The sequence below is a fragment of the Calliphora vicina genome, chromosome 1 (assembly GCF_958450345.1).
Source record: "Calliphora vicina chromosome 1, idCalVici1.1, whole genome shotgun sequence".
In the NCBI taxonomy this organism is placed as follows: Eukaryota; Metazoa; Arthropoda; class Insecta; order Diptera; family Calliphoridae; genus Calliphora; species Calliphora vicina.
Window position 1 is genome coordinate 12732793 of NC_088780.1, and position 22230 is coordinate 12755022.

Below are 22230 nucleotides of genomic sequence, written 5' to 3' on the forward strand. Positions count from 1 at the left end.
CGTATGATTAATATTAATTAGGCAGTATTTTTACAAAACTAGCTATAACTGCTAAAGTAAAAAAGATATTGGAAAAATTTAAAAGGCTTTAAATTGAAAACAATTCAACCTTTAGCATGTAATAAATATAAATAATAGTCGAGGCAAAAGATGTCAAAGGAATTCCTATAAACTAAAAAAATTTTGTATAAATTTTTGTGAAAATCTAACAAAACCCAAAAAAATTAAACAAAAATCATGTAAACAAAATTTAAATACTCCATAATTATTAAAGGTTCTCTTATTGCTTTTCAAGTTATTACTACCATTAACTATTTCTTGTAATCTTAAGAAATTTTTAAATTTCCAAGTTGACGTATGAGTAATATTAATTAGGCAGTATTTTTACAAAACTACATATAACTTCTAAAGTTAGTTATATATTTAAACAAAGTAAATGGCTTTAAATTAAAAACAATTCAACATTTAACCTGCAATAAATATAAATAATAGTCGAAGCTAAATATTTCAAAGAAATTTCTAAAAACTTGGAAATGTTTTTTATAAATTTTTGTGAAAATTTAATAAAACCCCAAAAAATTAATCAAAAATCATGTAAACAAAACTGATATACTCCATAATTATTAGTAATTCTCTTATAGCTTTTGAAATTATTACTAATATTAACCATTTCTGGTAATCTTAAGAAATTTTTAAATTTTCCAGGTTGACGTATGATTAATATTAATTAGGCAGTATTTTTACAAAACTAGCTACAACTGCTAAAGTAAAAAATATATTGGAAAAATTTAAAAGGCTTTAAATTGAAAACAATTCAACCTTTAGCATGTAATAAATATAAATAATAGTCGAGTCGAGATGTCAAAGAAATTCCTATAAACTAAAAAAATTTTGTATAAATTTTTGTGAAAATCTAATAAAACCCAAAAAAATTAAACAAAAATCATTAAAACATAACTGAAATACTCCATAATTATTAGTAAATCTCTTATTGCTTTTGAAATTATTACTACCATTAACTATTTCCTGTAATCTTAAGAAATTTTTAAATTTCCAAGTTGACGTATGATTAATATTAATTAGGCAGTATTTTTACAAAACTAGCCATAACTGCTAAAGTAAAAAAGATATTAGAAAAATTTAAAAGGCATTATATTTACAACATATCCACCTTTATTCAGGAAAAATATAAATATTATGGAGTTATTACATATTTGAAAAAAATTCACACAAACTTGAAAATTATTTTTGGTGAAATATTTGAAAAATAAAAAAAAATAAAAGAAATTGTAACAGTTAGTAAACAATGCAACCAAACTAAAAGGCTTCTAAACTATTAATGCAAACTGTCGTTAGTCGGAATATTTCTGTATTATTATTTAAATTTTTAATCAATAGATTCTAAAGTTTTTCTTATAATAAATCATATAGAAAAGATCTTATTAGCAATTACTATCTCTAGCTTTTAATAAATATTTTGACTTTAATTAACTTTGAAAATCCTGCTTTTTGAAACAGTGTTAAAGAAATGTGTCTGATAGCATTTAGTTTATTTTAACTTGAGTTATTTTTTTTTCCACATTTGATGACTTTGTCATATTGACAAAACTTTTACATAGACTTACATTACGTTTCTACTCCTTTATAATGAAAACTAAATTGCCTGTATTGTGTGTAGTTATTTCAAAATAATGATACGATTGAAGGGTGTTTTTAACTCATATAAAATTTATATGATTTGCTAAGTATTTTTTCCACTTTTGTGCAAAAAAAAAAAAACAAAACAAAAGACAGCAAAAATTGCAGGTTGTTATTTATGGAATTATTTTTTTGCGGTAGTTGTTTAAATTATTATTATATTGAAATTGATGTGAGTGATTATTGAATGTCATTGTAAAGTAGTTGTTTTTTTGTTTAGTTATTTATTGCTAAACAAAAAGGGTGGAAGAGGAGGGGTGGGTGTTGTTTTTAAATTATGATTGTAATGGCAATTTTGATTAATTTTTTTTATTTTTTTGAAATTTGTATTTATTGTTGTTTAGTTATACATGAAATTAAAGTATATTTTCGATAAAATAATAACAGTAACTAAAAAGTTTGTAATCTATAGTTTTATAATAGTAAATTAAAATTGTTTTCATATATTTTACAAGGCCTAAATGGAAATTGCAATTGCTTTGACTAGTAGCCTCAATTTGATTGGTTGGATAATTAGGTTTTTTTTTGTGTTTTGTTTAAAATATATAATTTTGTATTGTAAAACAATACAATTAAATATAAGGTTTCTCTTTAAAAACAATAAAAGCTAAATAATTTTATAACAAAAATATTGAACTTCAAAAAGTTTGGATTTTTAAAATAAATACTTTATGATGAAATGCTTTTTTTTCAAACATATTAACTAATTTTCATTTTTAATTAATTGGTAATAATATTTTGCTATGTTGTCTTTATAAAGCCTTTTAAATTTAATTAAAACCTGTGTTACTTTAAAAGTTATAGTTAGTTTTGTAAAAATACTCCCTAATTAATATTAATCATACGTCACCCCTTGAAAATTTTTTAATTTTTGAATATAATCGAAAATAGCAAATATTAGCTATGATTTTTAATGGCAAAATTGGAACTATAATATTTTGTTGCAATTTATGCTTTTGTATTTAAAACATAATGAAGTTTTAATGAAATAATTGAAGGGTTTTGTATAGTGTACGCTATATTTTTGTTCATGTCCACAGCTTCGGTTTTCAGTATAGTTAAATTTTTAGGCAAATACAGGGGCGGATTTAGGGGGTTGAAAAAATTAAGTCCCCCTCACCATTGAAATGTTTTAATATGAAAAAGAGAAAAATTTAAAATAAATTTTACTTTATTTCCCCCCTTCCAAATGATTAACCTGGATCCGTTCCTGCTCTAATAAATTTATGCTTTATTTATTGCATTGTGTTTAATTTTGTTTTAATGTAGTATTTTTGTTTTAATAAGTTTTTGTTGGTTTTTATTAATTTTATAAAAAATTTCAAATACTGGCTTTAACAAATTTCCAGTTTGTTTGCATTTTTTTATAATATTTAATAGTGCTTACTATTTAAATTTCTATCCAATAAATTGTGAAAATGTTTTAAATATAATGCTTTTTAAATTGTTCAAATATATCTTTTACTTTAGATGTTATGGCTAATTTTGTTGAAATACTCAGTAATTAATATTACTCATACGTAATTTTGAAAATTTTCCCAATTTGTTAAAATAACGAGAAATATGTAATGGAACAAATCATTTTTAAAGCAATAACTAATTTATTAATAATAAAGAATTATATTTGTTTTGTTGTTTTAAGTTTTTGTTTAAATTTTTTAATTTATTTAAATTTTTCAAATATTTAAAAAAAATATTTTCAAGTTTGTGTGAATTTTTGTTTAATATTTAATAACTATTACTAGTTTTATTTGTTATAGATGAAAGCCTGTAATGATTTAAATAAAAAGCTTTTTAAATGTTTCAAATATCTGTTTTAGCTAAGCAGTTATGGCTGATTTTGTAAAACATCCTCGTAATTAATATTAATCATACGTTAACATGGAAAATTTCTAAATTTGTTAAATTTACAAGAAATATGTAAAGGAACTAACAATTAAAAGCAAAAACTAATTAACTAATAATAAACAATTATATTTGTTTTGTTGTTTTAATTTTCATACATTTTTCAAATATTTCCCAAAAAAATATTTGCAAGTTTGTTTGAATTTTTGTTTATAATATTTAATAACTGTTACTTATTTTATTTATTATTATGAAAGCCTGGAGTAATTTAAATAAAATGCTTTTTAAATGTTGCAAATATCTCTTTTCGTTTAGCAGTTATGGCTAATTTTGCAAAACTACCTTCTAATTAATATTAACCATACGTCACTTTGAATTTTTCTAAATTTGTTAAGATTACAAGAAATAGTTAATGGAAGTAATAATTTCAAAAGCAATAACAGAACCACTAATAATTATGGAGTATTTTAGTTTTGTTTTAATGATTTTTGTTTATTTTTTTTTGGTTTTATTAAATTTTCACATCTATTTATAATTTTTTTTTTCAAGTTTTTAGGAATTTCTGTGAAATATTTAGCTTTGACTATTATTTATATTTATTACTGAATTGTTTTTAATTTAAAGCTTTTTACTTCTTTTAAATATGTAATTTACTTTAGAAGTTATGGCTGATTTTGCGAAACTACCTCCTAATTAATATTAATCATACGATAACCTTGAAAATTTCTAAAATTGTTAAAATTACAAGAATTAATTAATGAATCATATAATATTAAAAGCGGTAACAAAACTACTAATTATAATGAAATATTTATGTTTTCTTTAATAATTTAAAGTTAAATTTGTTGATTTTTTTAGATGTTTTAATATTTCCTAAAAATTATTTTTAAGTTTATAGGAATTTCTTTCAAATATTTTGATTCTTTTTTAATTTATATTTATTTACAGATTAAATGTGTTAATGTTTTTAATTTAAATCCTTTTAATTATTTTAAATATCTCCTTTATTTTAGAAGTTATGGCTAATTTTGTAAAAATACTGACTAATTAATATTAATCATACGTCAGTTTGGAAAATTTCTAAAATTCGTAAAATTACGAGAAATATGTGATGAAAATAATAATTTTAAAGACAATAACAAAATTTGTTTTTATTAAGATTCAATAACTGTTTGTAAATTTTTTTTGGTTTTATTCAATTTTTAAAATATTTCCCAAAATTTTTTTTTAAGTTTATATGAATTTCTTTTAAATATTATTTGCCTTAACTATTTGTAGTCATAACAGATTAAAGCTGAACATGTTTTTAATTCAAAGCCTTTTACTATTTTCAAATAGCTCTATTTTTTCAAGAGTTATGGCTAATTTTGTAGAAATACTGTGTAATTAATATTAATCATACGTCACCTAGAGACATTTTTTAATTTGTTAAAATTGTCTAAAATGTTTATGGTTAGCCATGATTTTAAAAGCAATATTAAAACATAAATTAATAAAGAATATTTTGTTTTAATTTGTGAAAACTAAAAACAATTCAAAAGTTATAAATTTTGAATGCAAAAAAAATTTATAAAATTTCAGTTATTAAAAAAAAAAAATTTCCAAAGCTTTTAAAATAATTTGGTATTTGCTTTTATATTTAGATTCTATTTCAAATGCTAAACCTTTAATAATAAATTATATACAATATTTTCTTATTTACTTGTTTTTGCCATAGAGTTAAATGTAACATATCCTACATTATATGCCATTTCCTTTGTCTATCCTTGAATAGCCAAAAATGTTAAAAATAAATGGAAAAAACTAAAAGAGATGTATTTGGGAGGGGGTTGTAAAGAAATAACATTAATTTTTTTTTGGAATAAAAAAACAAAATCGAAAATGTGGATAAAAAAGAAAGAAAAACATGCTGCAGAAATAAACACGCCTTTATACTAAAGTATAGTTTTTGCTGCTGTTTTTTTGTATTTATACTAAAATGAAATTTGTACTTTTTTGGCCAAAAGTAATTGTGTAATTTTTTTAAAAGCATTGTGGAATGTTTTCCGAACTATAAGAAGAATAAGAAAAGAGAAAATCCTAATTCACAGATAAAGCATTTAAATGTTTTGTTTGTACAACTTCAACAACTTATGTCTTTGTTGTGTATGGCCCTCAAAATACCAGAAACTGACGTTATTTCTGTTTTCTTTAATGGCCTTAAACATCCTTGTAAAGGTTTTTAGTTTCTCCAGTCTTAGGAGGTTTCGTTTTTCTTTGTTTTGTGTACATTTTGTATACAGTTTTGTTTTATATTTATTTCATTATTTCTTTGTTTGAAATTTCATTTATAAAGGTTTTTCTGGGAACTAAAAAGTTTTTTTTTCTTTGCTATACACAAAACAATAAAGGATTTTTGGTCATATAAATAATAAGAAAATTATACGGCTTTTAATTTCTTTTGTTTGGCAAATACCTTTAATTTTCTTGCAATTTATTTATTTTGCCAAAAATATTTTTAAATAAAATATAGGAAAATACTAAAATTTATGGTAAAGAAATATTTCTAAACAAATTACGAAAATTTTTGTTTTTTTGACCTTTCATTATAAATCAACTAAATTTGCTATAAATTTAATGATTTTATTTTCTTTCATGTATTTAATATGCTTTAATTAATTCTTTTTGTGGAATTCTAGGAGAAAATTTGTTTTAATTTGAGTTATTAAACATTTTGAAAAAACCAGTATTTTTCCAATATTCTACATACAGTTCCTCTAATTTGCTCATGTTTATATTAGAAAATCATTACCCTTGCTAAATTTAAGAAAACTGAGTTTTAAATTAAGAAAATAAACATTAGAAAAAAAACAGTATTTTTCAAAATCTTTTATATTTTATTCAATTTGCTTCAATTTTAAGCTGGATAATAATAATCTTAAAATTTAAGAAAATTATCGATTTCCGGAAAACCAGTATTTTTTTAAATATTATTTTTTTTACTCTAACTAATTCTTTTTATAAGATTCTTTCGAAAATTTTGTTTAAAATTACAGAACTTAGCATTTTGGAAAAACCAGTATTTTTTTATCTTGAAGAAATCTTAAAATTTCCTAAGTTTTTCCTTTTTAAATTAATTTTTCTTACTGTATTTTATTCAGTTTATAAAATTCTTTAAGAAAATTTGATTTAATTAAAAAAAATTTAGATTTTAGAAAAACCAGTATTTTTAAAATTGTCCAAATTTCAGCAAATTTGAATATTTTTTTAAAAAAAAATTGTTGTTTAAGCTGCAGTTCATTCAATTGATAAAATTCCTTGAGAAATAAGGTTTTATAAAAAACCAGTATTTTTGCAAACTTTTTCTTAATATTTCTTAGGTTTTCTTACTTTAAATTTCTTCTTTTTATTTTAATTGTTTAATTTGGAAAAATTCTTAAAGAAAATATGTGTAAAATTAAAAAAAAAACTGATTTTGAAAAACCTGTATTTTTTTAAATTTCCAAATTTCATTATTTTATTACAAAAACTTTAGACTTTTTTGTTTTTTTTAGGCCAATTAATTCTTTTTAAAGTATGTTTTGGGATATTTGATTAAAAATTAAAGAAATTAGCATTTTTGGAAAAACCAGTATTTTGCAAATCTTTAAATTTCTTAAGTTTTTTCACTTTAAGTTTGTTGTTCTTTATTTTAATTGATAAATTTGAAAAATTTCTTTATGTAAATTAGTTTGAAACTAAAAAAAAAATCAGTTTTTGGAAAAACCAGAATTTTTTAAATTTTCCAAATTTCTACAATTGATAAAATTCCTTTAAAAAATTAGTAAGATATTAGAGAAATTAAGTTTTTTAAAAAACTGGTATTTTTTTAAATTCTTTTAGCTGCAGTTTTAAGAAAATGTTGTTAAAATTCAAAAATATCAGTTTTTGGAAAAACCGGTATTTTAATTTTTTTTTCAAATTTCTGCAAATTTCATTATTTTATACAAAAAATTATTTGTTTTAGTTGCAGTTTTAAGAAAATTTGTTTAAAATTCAAAAATATCAGTTTTTTGAAAACCAGTATTTTTAAATTTTCCAAATTTCAGCAAATTTTATTAAATTAAATCAGTTGATAAAATTCCTTTAAAAAATTAATAAGATATTAGAGAAATTATGTTTTTTTAAATTCTTTTAGCTGCAGTTTTAAGAAAATGTTGTTAAAATTCAAAAATATCAGTTTTTGGAAAAACCGGTATTTTATTTTTTTTTCAAATTTCTGCAAATTTCATTATTTTATACAAAAAATATGTTGTTTTAGTTGCAGTTTTAAGAAAATTTGTTTAAAATTCAAAAATATCAGTTTTTGAAAAAACCGGTATTTTAATTTTTTTTTTTTTAAATTTCTGCAAATTTCATTATTTTATACAAAAAATATGTTGTTTTAGTTGCAGTTTTAAGAAAATTTGTTTAAAATTCAAAAATATCAGTTTTGTCGAAAACCAGTATTTTTAAATTTTCCAAATTTCAGCAAATTTTATTATTTTTTTTGAAAAAATTGTGGTTTTAGCTGCACTTAAATCAGTTGATAAAATTCCTTTAAAAAATTAGTAAGATATTAGAGAAATTAGGTTTTTAAAAAAAACCGGTATTTTTTAAATTCTCCAAAAATCTGCTAATTTGTTCCCTAAACAGTTTTTAAATTTTGTCTGGTTTCTAAACGTTTAGAAATAACGGTTAGTCATTAAAATTGTCTTAGTTCTTAATATTTTTAAAAATTTGATTCTAATAGCAGCATTTATGGCCCCTTATTTTAAAGTAAAAATAACAAATATTGCTAATTTTCAGGGCAAATTTATTTAATAATAATTCCTTTTTAAATTCCCTAATTTCTATACTTAAATTCTGTTGTTGTTTTGTTTATTTCTTAAAATTTTTGAAAATAAAATTTTTATAGTAATTGGCCAAAGCTATACAAAATTTCTCTTAATCATTGCGGTATTTTCAAATTATATTATTTTTGTTTTAGTTGTTGTTATTGATCATGCACCCTCTACTGTTAAATTAGTGAGTGACTCGTTTATACATTTAATTAAATAAATTAGTTTGTGGCAATGATGATGATGTTGGTTTCAACGACTGACTGTCTATTTGTAGTGGCCTGTGAGTATCTCTGTCTGTTTTGGATTTTTTTTTTTTTTTTTTGGGTTTAAAACCAACCTTTATTTTCGTTCCTTATGTTTTAGTGCTTTTGGTTTTGGTGGATTTTTATTGTCTTTAAATGTTGTGTTTTTTTTTTACCAATTTCTCTATATATTTTTAGTGGCTTTTGGTTTTAATAGTGGGGTTGTAAAATTCTTAAATAATATAAATGAAAAAAACGACTGCAATTTCTATTTTGTTTTTGCGCTCTGCCATACAATTATAGCAACCGTTTATTATGCTTTTATGACGTTTGTGTCTAAAATTTCTTAGGAATTTGAATGAAAACGAAATCCTTTACAATTTACTTAATATTCAAAAGAAATTTGCCAAGTATTTCTTTTGTTCAGCTAATTTTTTTTTAGTTTTATAGAGGAACAGGGAATTAAAGCGAAACATTTTAATATTAAAGGGAGAATCCATCCTAAATTGGACAGAAAATTGTTATTAAAGGATTTTTCCAATTCGAAATGTTGTTTAAATCTTTGGCAAACACCAAAGAATTTTAATATTAAAGGTTTTTCTGTTTAACAAACTGCACGTATTTCCTTAAGTTTTACAAAATACAGTTTAAATTCTTTAAACTGTTTCAGTTTAGCATATTTCCTTAAATTTCATTAAATTTTTGCTAAATTATTCATGTTAAATACATTAACCTTATGTTTTTTTTTATTTTGCTATTTAATTCACCCACAATACTACAATCTTCTTCAAATTCTTTGCCTTAATCATTCCCCCTAACCAAACATATGGTTGTTATAAACCTTAACAACCATAATATTGATTAACCTCAACGGGTGGTAACCACTCTACAATCCAATGCTAAAGATTCTACTACTTTCCCTGGTGATGATGGTGGTGGTTACAATGAATACAATGACTAGGATAAGCAACAAAAATGGTAGAAGAAAAAAAGGATTTGTTTTAGCAAAAAAAAAAATAGAAAAGAAAAGAAAATTATACAAGTTAAAGCGAATCATGTTGCACAATTACCTTTATTTGAATCTTGTTTAAAATAGTACTGCAAAATAAGGGGTGATTTTTGTCTTGAGTTTTACAAACCACAGGATATTCATGCTGCTGCTTGTCTTAATGTAATTATAAGATCAAGTGGCCATAGATAATCGATTTGTAATGAAAATTTCATACCAAATATATTCATAGATTTTTGGTTAGATTCAGCCTCCCTCCCCCTCTTGGAATAAATGAATTATACCCGTAATAATACTAACCACCCCTGCCTTAACAACATTTATGGGAAATAAACAACAAATGATTGTTAAATAATTGAACAAATAAACAATACATAACGAACATTAACACATAAACCATCCACCAGCAAACTTTTGGAGAGAAAAGGAAACAATTTTAAGAATTTAATAAAAAAATAATAAAAAAGAATTTTATAAAATTAATTAAGAAAAGCAAGCAAGTTTAAAGATTTTTATGATTTTTAATTTGAAAAAAAAAATCTATTAAGAACAATTGCTGATTTTTAAAAAATTTAAAAATACAGGTTTTTCAAGAATCAATAATTTTCTAAATTTAAACTAATTTCCTTAGAAAATTTTATAAAATTAATTGATTTCTGCAAAAAGAATAAATTTCCAATTTAAAAACTTAAAAAATTTTAGAATTTCTATAATTTTCAAAAAATACTTTTAAAATGTTAATTTCTTTATTTTGGAACAATTTTAAGCAAAGAAATTTAATTACAGTCTAACAATCAATTTAAAGCAATGAAATTTTAATTTTTAAAGGATTTAAAAAATACTGGTTTTTTAAAAATCGAATATTATTGAATAAACAAATAAAACTATAGCGAGAATAATGAATTTTAACAGAAAAATTGTAATAAATTTAATGATTTCTAAAATTTTGAAAAATACTGGTTTTTCAAAAAATTTATATTTCCTTATTTTGGAACAAATTGTTCAAAGAAATTTATTAAACGAATTACTTTCAGCCAAAAAAACATTTTACAGCAATTTTTAATGGATTAAAAAATATCGTTTTTTTAATTTATCTTTTAATTTCTTGATTTAAAACAAATTTTTTTAAATAACTTTATAAAATGAATTAAATACAAAAAGAAAAAAATACATTTAAAGTGAAAAAAACTTAAATGACATGGAGATTTCTTTAATATTACAAAAATACTGGTTTTTCCAAAACAAAAATTCTCCAAAAATTTCATGAAACTAATCAAAAAAACATAAATTTTCAGTTATAAAATCAAGAAAATTTAGAAATATTTAAAGAAAAAACTTAACAAAATTGAAGATTTTTAAAAAATTTAAAAAATACTGGTTTTTCGAAAAGCTTATTTTCTTAATTTAAAACACATTTTCTGAAAGAATTTTATTAATTGATTTATTTCCTCAACTTGAAACATATTTTCTTAAAGAATTTTCAAATTATTTAATGGATTTAAAATAATACTGGTTTTTTCAAATGCTTATTATCCCAATTTAAAGCCATTTTTTCAAAGAATATTATAAAAAGAATTAAATTCAGCAATAATAATAGATTTTGCAGCATTAAAATGAAAAAAAATTGTGGAATTATAAAAAAATTAAAAAAATACTGGTTTTTTTCAAATTTAAAATTCTTTAATTAAAACCAAGTTTCTCTAAAAAATTCATAAAAATAATTAATTTTAGAAAGCATAATAAATTTTCAACAAAAAAAATCTGAAATTTTTTAAAAAAAATTAAATTTCATATTGAGAGGTCAAAGGTCACACTATTAAAAACTCGAATTATCCAACTTTTTATAGAAATTTATTTTGTTTTAAATAAAAATTAAATTTTTACTTAAGTTTACTTTAATAATAAGAAATAATAATGATTTTTTCAATATATTTCATATTGAGAGGTAAAAAAAATTGAAATTTCATATTGAGAGGTCAAAGGTCACACTAATAAAAACTCAAGTTTCCATACTTTTTATACAAATTTATTTTGTTTTAAATTAAAATGTAATTACCCTTAAGTTTACTTTAATAATAAGAAATAATAATGATTTTTTCAATATATTTCATATTGAGAGGTCAAAGGTCATTCTAATACAAACTCAAATTTATCTTCCTTTTATAAAAATTTCTTAGGTTTTTAATAAAAAATCATATTATTAACTTTATTACACTTAAGTTTCTTTTAATATCAAAAAATATTTATGATTTTTCATTAAAATGTTTGAGAACCCCTTATATTTTATAACCTCAAATAAAACATATGCTTTAAATGACTGTCCGTCTGTCTGTCTGTATGTCAGTCTATTACACTTAAATGTTGAGAGGGTGGTTGATTTAGTGGAAAAAAATTAAACACCTTTTCTTTGTTACCCATTAAATGTTGTCTAATACCAAAACTGTTATATAAATTTATATAAAAAGCATTTGGAATGACTCTTGGAAAAATACAAAGGAAGGCATTTAAAGGGAGGGGGTTTAAGGCTATAATTGAGAAAGGTATAAAGGAGAGTGTAGGTATCTAAATAATAAGCGGTATCAGTTATTTCTTTAACATTTACATTTAATATTATTTTGAGTCCCTGTAATGAAATGTAATTAACAATTATGCTGGGAGTTGTGCTGACCTTTTCATCAAAGTTTCCTTTTCTTTTGTTTTTTTTTAGTTTTTCACTTTTTTATAATATTCAAAACTAATATTTCGTTGTTTCTATTTCATTTACAGTTTAAAACCTCCTCCCAAAGATGGCGTCACAAAAAGTAATCCGTCAAAACGTCATCGAGAACGTTTAAATGCTGAATTAGATTTATTGGCTTCATTGCTGCCATTTGAACAGAATATTTTAAGTAAATTGGATCGACTGAGCATTTTAAGGCTGTCTGTTAGTTATTTAAGAACAAAAAGTTATTTTCAAGGTGAGTACAAACAAAGTTTTCCACAATAACAATATACAAACATAATTACAAATTTTACAAACTTTAACAAATGCCTTCAAAAAATAAAACTGTAATTATATATTAATTTAAAGGAAGTTCAAACATTTAATAAACCTTACCATGGAAAATTAAACATTTCAAAAACACTTTAATGACCCAATTGTAGCTATAATTTCAACTTGATATTAAATTTCTAAACAAATTTAAAAAATACTGGTTTTTTCGAAACATTTGTTTCTTTAAATTTTAGTTATTGTTCTAAAAGATTTACTTAAAAATAATTAAATTAAGCAGGAAACATAAATATCTAGTAAAAAATCTATAAATTTGTTTATTTCTGCAAGATTTTAAAAATACTGGTTTTATAAAAATTTCTATTTCTTGAAAACATTCAAAGAATTGCTTTTTTAAATGGATTTTCTTGGAGAATTCCCTGGCATTAAGTAATTACTGCAAGAATTAACAAATTTCCAGCCAAAAATTAAACATTTATCTGATTTTTAGAATTTTTTAAAAAATACTGGTTTTTCAATAACCTATTTTTCTAGAAATTTTAATGGATTTTCTTGAAAACTTTACTAGTATTAATTAATTACAGTAGAAATAATAAAGTTCCAGTAAAAAATTAACAAATTTAAAAATACCGGTTTTTTGAAATTTAATTTTTCTTATAATTTGAAAGAATTTTCTATAAAAAATCCTAGAATTAATTAATTACAGTTAGAATTATAATTTTTCAGTTAAAATATAAACAAATTCAAGGACTTTCAATAACCCCCATTAACACGAAGCCTGGTTATGAATTAACTAATAGTTATACTGTCGTTTAAAATTATTTATGTATGAAAACTGTCAGTATAACTATTAGTTAATATGTATATAACCAGCCTTCGTGTTACTGGGGGCAACACTAATAAATTTCGAGGGAAAAAATTTACTAATTTAACGATTTTTAGAAGTTTTTAAAAATACTTTTTGTTTAAAATCCGTATTTCCTGAATTTTCTTGAAAATTTTTTAGAATTAATTAATTGCAGTAAGAGAAATAAATTTCCAGTTAAAAAAATTAACAAAATTAAGGATTCCTAAAAGTTTTAAAAAATACTGGTTTTTGAAAAACCGTATTTTCAATGAATTTCTTGAAAAATTTCCTAGACTTAATTTACTGCAGCAAGAATAATAAGTTTCCAAGCAAAAAATTAACAAATTTAAAGATTTTTAAAAAATTGGAAAAATACTGGTTTTTTGAAAATCCTTATTTTTTGGGATTTCAATGCATTTTCTTGAAAATTATACTAGAATTAATCAATTGCAATAAAAAATATAAATTTCCAGTTAAAAAATTTACAAAATTAAGGATTTATAAAAGTTTGGAAAAATACTGTTTTTTTAAAATCCCAATATCTTGAATTTTCAATGAAATTTTCTTGATTGAATTCTTAGAATAAATCAATTGCGCAAAAATAATAAATTTCCAAGCAAAAAATTTACAAATTTAAAGATTTTTAAAAGTTTTTAAAAATACTGGTTTTATGAAAATCCCATTTCTTGGATTTTCAATATATGTTCTTGAAAAATTTCCTAGAATTAATTAATTGCAGTAAGAATAATAAATTTCCAAGCAAAAAATTACAAATTTAAAGATTTTTAAAAGTTTGGAAAAATACTGGTTTTATGAAAAGCCCTATTTCTTGGATTTTCAATATATTTTCTTAAAAATTTTCCTAGAATTAAATAATTGCAGCAAAAATAATAAATTTCCAAGCAAAAAAACTACAAATTTAAAGATTTTAAAAAGTTTGGAAAAATACTGGTTTTTGAAATTTCTTATTTCTAGGCTTTTCAATGAATTTTTTGAAAAATGTCCTAGAATTAATTAATTGCAGTAAAAATAAGAAATTTCCAAGGAAAAAATTAACATATTTGAGGATTTTTAAAAGTTTGTAAAAATACTGGTTTCTTGTAAATCCATATTTCTTGAATTTTCAATGAAATTTTCTTGATAAATTCCCAGAATAAATTAATTGCAGCAAGAATAATAAATTTCTAGTCAATAAATTAACAAATTTAATGATTTTTAAAGTTTTTTAAAAATACTGGTTTTTTGAAAATCCCTATTTCTTGAATTTTCAATGCATTTTCTTGAAAAAATGCCTAGAATTAATTAATTGCAGCAATAAATATTTATTTCTAGCCTCAAAATTAACTGATTTGAGGTATTTTAGAAAATACTGGTTTTTCCAGAACTAATATTTCTTGAATTTATAATGCATTTTCTTAAATAATTTAAGAAAATGAATTATTTAAAGCACAAATTAGCTAAAAAATCAACAAATATAGACAATTTTAAGAAAATACTGGTTTTTCTCAAAACCTTAATACTTCATTTTATCATAAAATTGTTAATAAACTTTAGATTTTGCAGCTGTTAAATGCTAAAACATGGAATAAATATAAATTTTTCGAGACTTAACAAAAAAGCCTAAATTACCATTAAAAATTTTGAAATATTTCTTTTTTTTGTAATTTGTATTTCAATGTGTGTATGTTAACTGAAGTTTCTTTGCCCTATTACTTTAAACTCCAAAAAAACAACATCACTTTTGTCTGTAATTTGCAAAATTATAATGTTTTTCTTAGTTCTTTTTGGTTTCATTTGCAACTGCAGTATTTTAAATCAGAGCAAATTTAATTTCAAGGTCACATGGTCAATGTAAAAAACACTATAATCAACATAAATGCATAACGGTAACCAAAAGACAGACAGACAGAAAGTCAAGCATTCAAACGGAGGGACGGACGGACAGACAGACAGACACACAAAAACAAAATAAACATATAGGAATTTTTTTGCCTGCGTGTTTAGAATTAAATTGGTATCCTGATTTGCCTATATTAAGGCTGTTATTACTTGTTGTTGGTCATACAAAATTACTTATGTATAAAGACAGGGACTCTTTTAAAAACTCAATACTGAAGAAATTGTTATAAATTTTTAATAGAATTTGAATTTGAAATTTGCATTTGTGTGCCAAGCATTCGTTATTGAATGAATGCGTTTGTTTGCCTTTATTTAAAGTGTTTTGTGTTTATTATTACACATTTGTTTTTTTTTTTTTTTTCATAAACTGACATTTTTAAATATTTTATAAGACTCAATCATTGAGGCTTTTTAGACCGCTCGCTCAATTTATAGACTTCCCACATTCCCAATACGAAGGCATGAATGAATGAATGACTGACTCAGTGAGTGAATGAATGGATGATTGTAAGCATGATTTATTTATAAGATTATTAAAGGCATTTTTTTAACACTTACCTAGTTTTTCTTCATTTTTATTTGGTGTTCAAACTGTGTGTGTGATTTTTTTTTATTCCATAATTTTATTGTAAATATGCAATTTTTGCTGCTATTGAAATATTTATATTGTTTTGGCAGCCCAGAAATTTGATGTGTTGCTGACGTTTGGTCGTTTCGTCGTCGTAGGTCACGCTATAGTCTGGTGTTGTGACTGAAAGTAGACAAGAAAAAAAAACGAAAAAATATTTTATATTTTTACTCATATAGAGTCAGTCTCTGCTGGTTTTATATCAAATATTGCGTGACTTTGCCGTTGTTTGTTTGAAATTCATTTAAAGCTGCATTTAGTTTAAGTTTATAACAGATTTTTCCTTGTCGTTGCTGTTTTAGTTCCCTAGTTGTTGGCAATTTTGGTTCGTAAATCTTTGATATTTAGTAGGTCTTTATTAGCTTTTTATTTTTGAAAAAATACATTTTTTTTGGCAAATTTACACGTCAATAAATGACAGTACAGGGGAGAAAATTAGCACAAACATGAATAAGGAAGAAAGAAAAACTATTAATGAAACTGTCTGGTATTTCTATAACCGGTTCAAACTTGGTTTTTATACGATTCATATTCGATTAAAACTCAATTTTTATAAGAATCGAACTAATAATCAACCTCAGTTCATAAAATGTTTCCAAAATATTTTTCCGGTTACAAACCGGTTTTTATCCGGTTAAAAACCGGTTTTTATTCGGGTTTTATCCGGTTTTTATCCGGCTCATGAACCGGTTTATATTCGTTTCCAAATTAATTCATATGAAGATTCTATCTAATAATCAAAACCACGTTTTATACGGTTCCCAGCAGATTGACTAAGAAGCAACAAAAATATTGAGAAATTTTAAAAACTCTTAATGCAACCGGTTTTTAACCGATTCAAACTCGTTTTTTATTCGATTCAAGCTCAGGTTCGAACTAATAATCAACCTCAGGTCATATAAGGTTTCCAAAACATATTTTCCAATTCAAAACTGGTTTTTATCCGGTTCATTAACCGGTTTTTATTCGGTTCCAAATCAATAAATATTCTTTTTTTATTAAATTTAAACACGGTTTTATAAGTTTCTAACTAATAATCACGGTTCTTAGTAGTTTTTTTTGGCGGTTCAAACCAGGTTTCTATCCGGTTCAAGAACCGGTTTTATTCGGTTCCAATAAATATTTTTTTTTTTAATTCAAACACGGTTTCATAAGATTCTGACTAATAATCATGGTTCTTAGCAGTTTTTTTCCGGTTCAAACCCGGTTTTTATCCTGCTCAAAAATGGTTTTTATTCGGTTCTAATTTGATTTTTATCCGGTTCATTAACCGGTTTTTATCCGTTTCAAAATCAATAAATATTCTTTTTTTATTAAATTTAAACACGGTTTTATAAGTTTCTAACTAATAATCTCGATTCTAAGCAATTTTTTTGGTTCAAACCAGGTTTTTATCCGGTTCAAGAACCGGTTTTTATTCGGTTCCAATAAATATTTTTTTTTTAATTCAAACACGGTTTCATAAGATTCTGACTAATAATCATGATTCTTAGCAGTTTTTTTTGCGATTTTTATTTGGTTTCAAATTGGTTTTTGTAATTCCATTAAAACTAGGTATTAACTCATAATCATAAGATTTTCAGCAGTTTTTTTACGGTTCAACCCCGGTTTTTATTCCGCTCAAAAATGGTTTTTATTTAGTTATTATTTGATTTTTATTAGGTCTCAAATCGGTTTCTTTTTTCTGTCTTAAAAAATTAATGAATAGGTTTTTATATTTTAATTTTGATTTTAATCCAGTTTTTATTCTAATCAAAATCGGTTTTTATTAGCTGTGTTTTCATGAGCACATTAAAAATAATTAATAAAAACCTGTATAATTTTCAAAACTGGGTTTTATTCGATTAAAACTCGGGTTTTATTCGGTTCAAACTCGGATATTATTCGATTAAAACTTGGTTTTTATTCGTCTCAAACTCCCATTTTTTTTATTGTGGTTCAAACTCTATTTTTATCATGTTCAAACTTTTTATGCGAATCAACGCTGATTTTATTCGGTTGCTAATCGGTTTTTATTCGGTTAATTTTTTTATTCGGGTTTGGGTTGGTTCTAAATCCATTTTTATCACAATTTGTATTCGAGTCTAACTTTAGGTTTATTCGATTCATACTCTATTTTTACCATGTTCAAACCCGCTTCAGTTTACTACCGATTCGATTCCAAACCGATTTTCATTCGGTTCTAAATTGGTTTTTAACTGCTGTTAAAAATTTCCAAAGTCGATTTTTTACAATTTGAACTCGGTTTTTATTCGATTCAGACTTTAGTTTTATCATGTTCAAATAAGCTTTTGTTACGACTCGAACACGGTTGTTAATCGTTTTATAATCGGTTACTATTCGTTTCCAAATTGGTTTTTATTCGGTTAAAAAATCCGATTCAAACTCGCATTTTTTTGTGGTTCAAACTCTATTTTTATCATGTCCAAACTCGGTTTTTATTCGATTCAAACTCGGTTTGTCTCAACTCGCTTTTTTTTGGTTCAAACTCTATTTTTATCATGTCCAAACTTTTTATGCGAAAACCGAAGTCGTTTTATTCGGTCCTAATCGGGTTTAAATCGATTTTCAAAACCTAATTATTATTCGGTTCTGAATCTATTTGGTTTAAATCTTATTGAAAGTAGTTTTTATTCTGTTCAAAACTGGTTTTTATTCGATTAAATTTCGATTTTAAAAATCGAATCGATATTTATTCGGTCTTAAATCGATTTTATTATCTGCTTGTAGAAATTAATCAGAAACTTTTTAAAAACCGGTTTTGATCAGAACGTAACCCGGTTTATAACCGGTTCAAATCTAATTATTATTCGGTTCTGAAGCGGTTTTTATTTACCGATTTTTTAAATTAATGAAAAGCTCTATTATTTTAATAACTTAAAGTCCGATTTCTAACCGAATCAAACTCGTTTTAATCGGTTTCAAATTGGATATTATTGGTTTTTATTATAAGGAAAGTACTAAATTTTGTAATAGATTTTCCAATTGTACCCGTCTCCCTCTAACTTTGGCTATTTAAATCCTTTACTTATAATCTTTAAACTATCTTCGATTTAAACTCCAAATCCTTCAATTGCTAAATTAAGCCCCTTAAACCTGCTATTTTTGTTTCCCCTATTGTTGATTTAGGTTTGTTGATATTTTGATGAGTTTGACATTTTATGATTTCTTATACCTAACACTGACTGTCTCGCTCTTTAAAATCCCCTATGTTTTGGAAGATAATGATGACGACATTGTTTGTTTATTATTATTATAAATTTTGATTTTTTTGTTACTGTTTTTTTTCTACATATTTTGCTCCATGTTGGAATAAATAAATGTCAAACGTCAAATGTTTTGCAACATTTATAGCTTTACGCCATTTTGTTTTGTTGAGATTTGTTTTTCAGTTCTTTTTTTTCCTTGTAAATACAACATTTACAGACGGTTTTCTCTACATATCCATTCACATACATACTTATATACTTATCTGCAAGATTTGTATTATTTTTTTTTGTGCTAATTTTTAGGGTGGGGTTGTAGCGATTTTTTGTGTTTCTTTTCAAAGATGTCTTTGTAATATCTAAATGTTTTGTTGTTTTGTTCTTTGGTTTGGTTCTTTCGTTTTGTTGCCCTTTTTTTATTAGGGTGTGTTTTCTTCTATGGCTTTTCTGAATTGTTAATGCTCTGCAATATCTATCTAAACGACGCCATTTTATTTGTAGCTGGAATGTGTTTTTGTATCTTCTTTAACAACCCCAGCAGAGGCAAAGATTTGTTAAAGTTTTTCTTTTACATTATTTTTTTTTTGTTATTTTCCCATTTTCATTTTGTGTGTGTTTGTAGTTTTCTATACTCATAAACATTTATTTTCTTTTATTTTTTTCTACTTTAATCATTGCGATGGGTTTTAGTGTTTCTTTTTTTTTTTTGCTCTATAGAAATGTTTTTCTTTTATTTAGCCAGGGAGGAATAGTACTTTTTTTGGAGGGGGTTTTTTATTCCAATAAAAATTGGTATTTATTTAGTTCCAACTCGTCTTAATTCGGTTCCAAAATGATTTCTATTTGGTTATAACTCGGTGTTAATTAGATTCCAAACAGATATTTAATTGTTTTTAAATCGGTTTTTATTCGGTTCAAAACCAATATTCCAATGGTTTCAAGTAGATTTTTAATTGTTACTTACTCGGTTTAAACCCGGTTTTTATTCGGTTTAAACCCGGGTTTTAATCGGTAAAAATTTTATTTTTATTCGATTCCAATCCAAATTTCTAATGTTTTCAATTCGGCTTATTTCCAGCATCAAATCGATTTTAGTCGGTTTAAATCCGGTTTTTTTCGGTTTAAATCCGGTTTTTATTCGGAAAAAATTCAGTTTTTATTCGATTCAAATCCGTTTTAGTTAAGATTTCAATTCGGCTTATTTTATTTTTTAAACCGCTTGTTATCGTTATGAAATGGTTTTTATTCGGATAGAATTTTGGTTATATTCGGTTTTTATTCGATTCAAATCTGATTTTCTTAGGTTTTCGGCTTATTTTATTTTTTAAACCGCTTGTTATCGGTATCTAATGGTTTTTATTCGGATAAAACCCGGGTTTTAATCGGTAAAAATTTTATTTTTATTCGGTTCCAATCCAATTTTCTAATGTTTTCAATTCGGTTTATTTTCAGCATCAAATCGATTTTACTCGGTTTAAATCCGGTTTTTATTCGGTTTAAATACGGTTTTTATTCGATTCAAATCCGTTTTAGTTAAGTTTTCAATTCGGCTTATTTTATTTTTTAAACCGCTTGTTATCGTTTTTTATTCGGATAGAATTTTGGTTTTATTCGGTTTTTATTCGATTCAAATCTGCTTTTCTTAGGTTTTCAATTCGGCTTATTTTATTTTTTAAACCGCTTGTTATCGTTTTTTATTCGGATAGAATTTTGGTTTTATTCGGTTTTTATTGATTCAAATCAGATTTTCTTAGGTTTTCAATTCGGCTTATTTTATATTTTAAACCACTTGTTATCGGTATCTAATGGTTATTATTCGGATACAAATTGGATTTTATTCGGATAAAACCCGGGTTTTAATCGGTAAAAATTTTATTTTTATTCGGTTCCAATCCAATTTTCTAATGTTTTCAATTCGGCTTATTTCCAGCATCGAATCGATTTTACTCGGTTTAAATCCGGGTTTTATTCGGTTTAAATACGGTTTTTATTCGGTATTTATTCGATTCAAATCCGTTTTAGTTAAGTTTTCAATTCGGCTTATTTTATTTATTAAACCGCTTGTTATCGTTATGAAATGGTTTTTATTCGGATAGAATTTTGGTTTTATTCGGTTTTTATTCGATTCAAATCTGCTTTTCTTAGGTTTTTAATTCGGCTTATTTTATTTTTTAAACCGCTTGTTATCGTTTTTTATTCGGATAGAATTTTGGTTTTATTCGGTTTTTATTCGATTCAAATCTGCTTTTCTTAGGTTTTCAATTCGGCTTATTTTATTTTTTAAACCGCTTGTTATCGTTATGAAATGGTTTTTATTCGGATACAAATTGAGTTTTACTCGGTTAAAATCCGGATTTTATTCGGTTAAAATTTGGATTTTATTTGATTCTCAAATGGTTTATATCAGGTTATACATAATTTTTATATGGTTTGAAGTTTTTCCGGCATCAAATTGATTTTACTCGGTTTAAATCCGGTGTTTACTCGGTTTAAACCAAGTTTTTATTCGGTTCCAATCCGATTTTCTTAGGTTTTTAATTCGGCTTATTTTATTTTTTAAACCGCTTGTTATCGGTATCTAATGGTTTTTATTCGAATACAATTTTTTTTTACACGGTTAAAACCCGGGTTTTATTCGATTCAAATCCAATTTTCTTATGTTGTCAATTGAAACCTGGGTTTTATTCGGTTAAAATCCGGGGTTATTTGATTCTAAACATTTTTTTTAAATAGTTTTATTCTATTCGAAATTGATCTGTATATTCGTTTCAATCCTGGTTTTTAATCGATTTCAGTTTTAATTTTATTCGTCTACGTTTTAAATTTGATTGATTTGCATTCGATTAGAAACTATTAGTAGCAAAGTGGTTTTTATTCATTCTTCGATTTCTTTTTTTATTGTATTTATTCGGTTCTAAATAAATTTTTATTCGGTTAAAAATCGAATAAAAACCATTTTTTTAATCGAATAAAAACCATTTTTAAATCGAATAAATACCATTTTTAAATCGAATAAAACCTTT

The 22230-nt window shown here is 23.8% G+C and overlaps 1 protein-coding gene across 1 annotated transcript in view; it reads left to right on the top strand.

The window, feature by feature from the left end:
• Nucleotides 1-22230, top strand: part of ss (spineless) — a 134477-nt gene that overhangs the window by 37943 nt on the left and 74304 nt on the right. The window contains exon 2 of the mRNA XM_065498719.1: nucleotides 12402-12592. Coding sequence (XP_065354791.1) covers nucleotides 12402-12592 — 191 coding nt within the window. The remainder of the gene's footprint in view (nucleotides 1-12401; nucleotides 12593-22230) is intronic.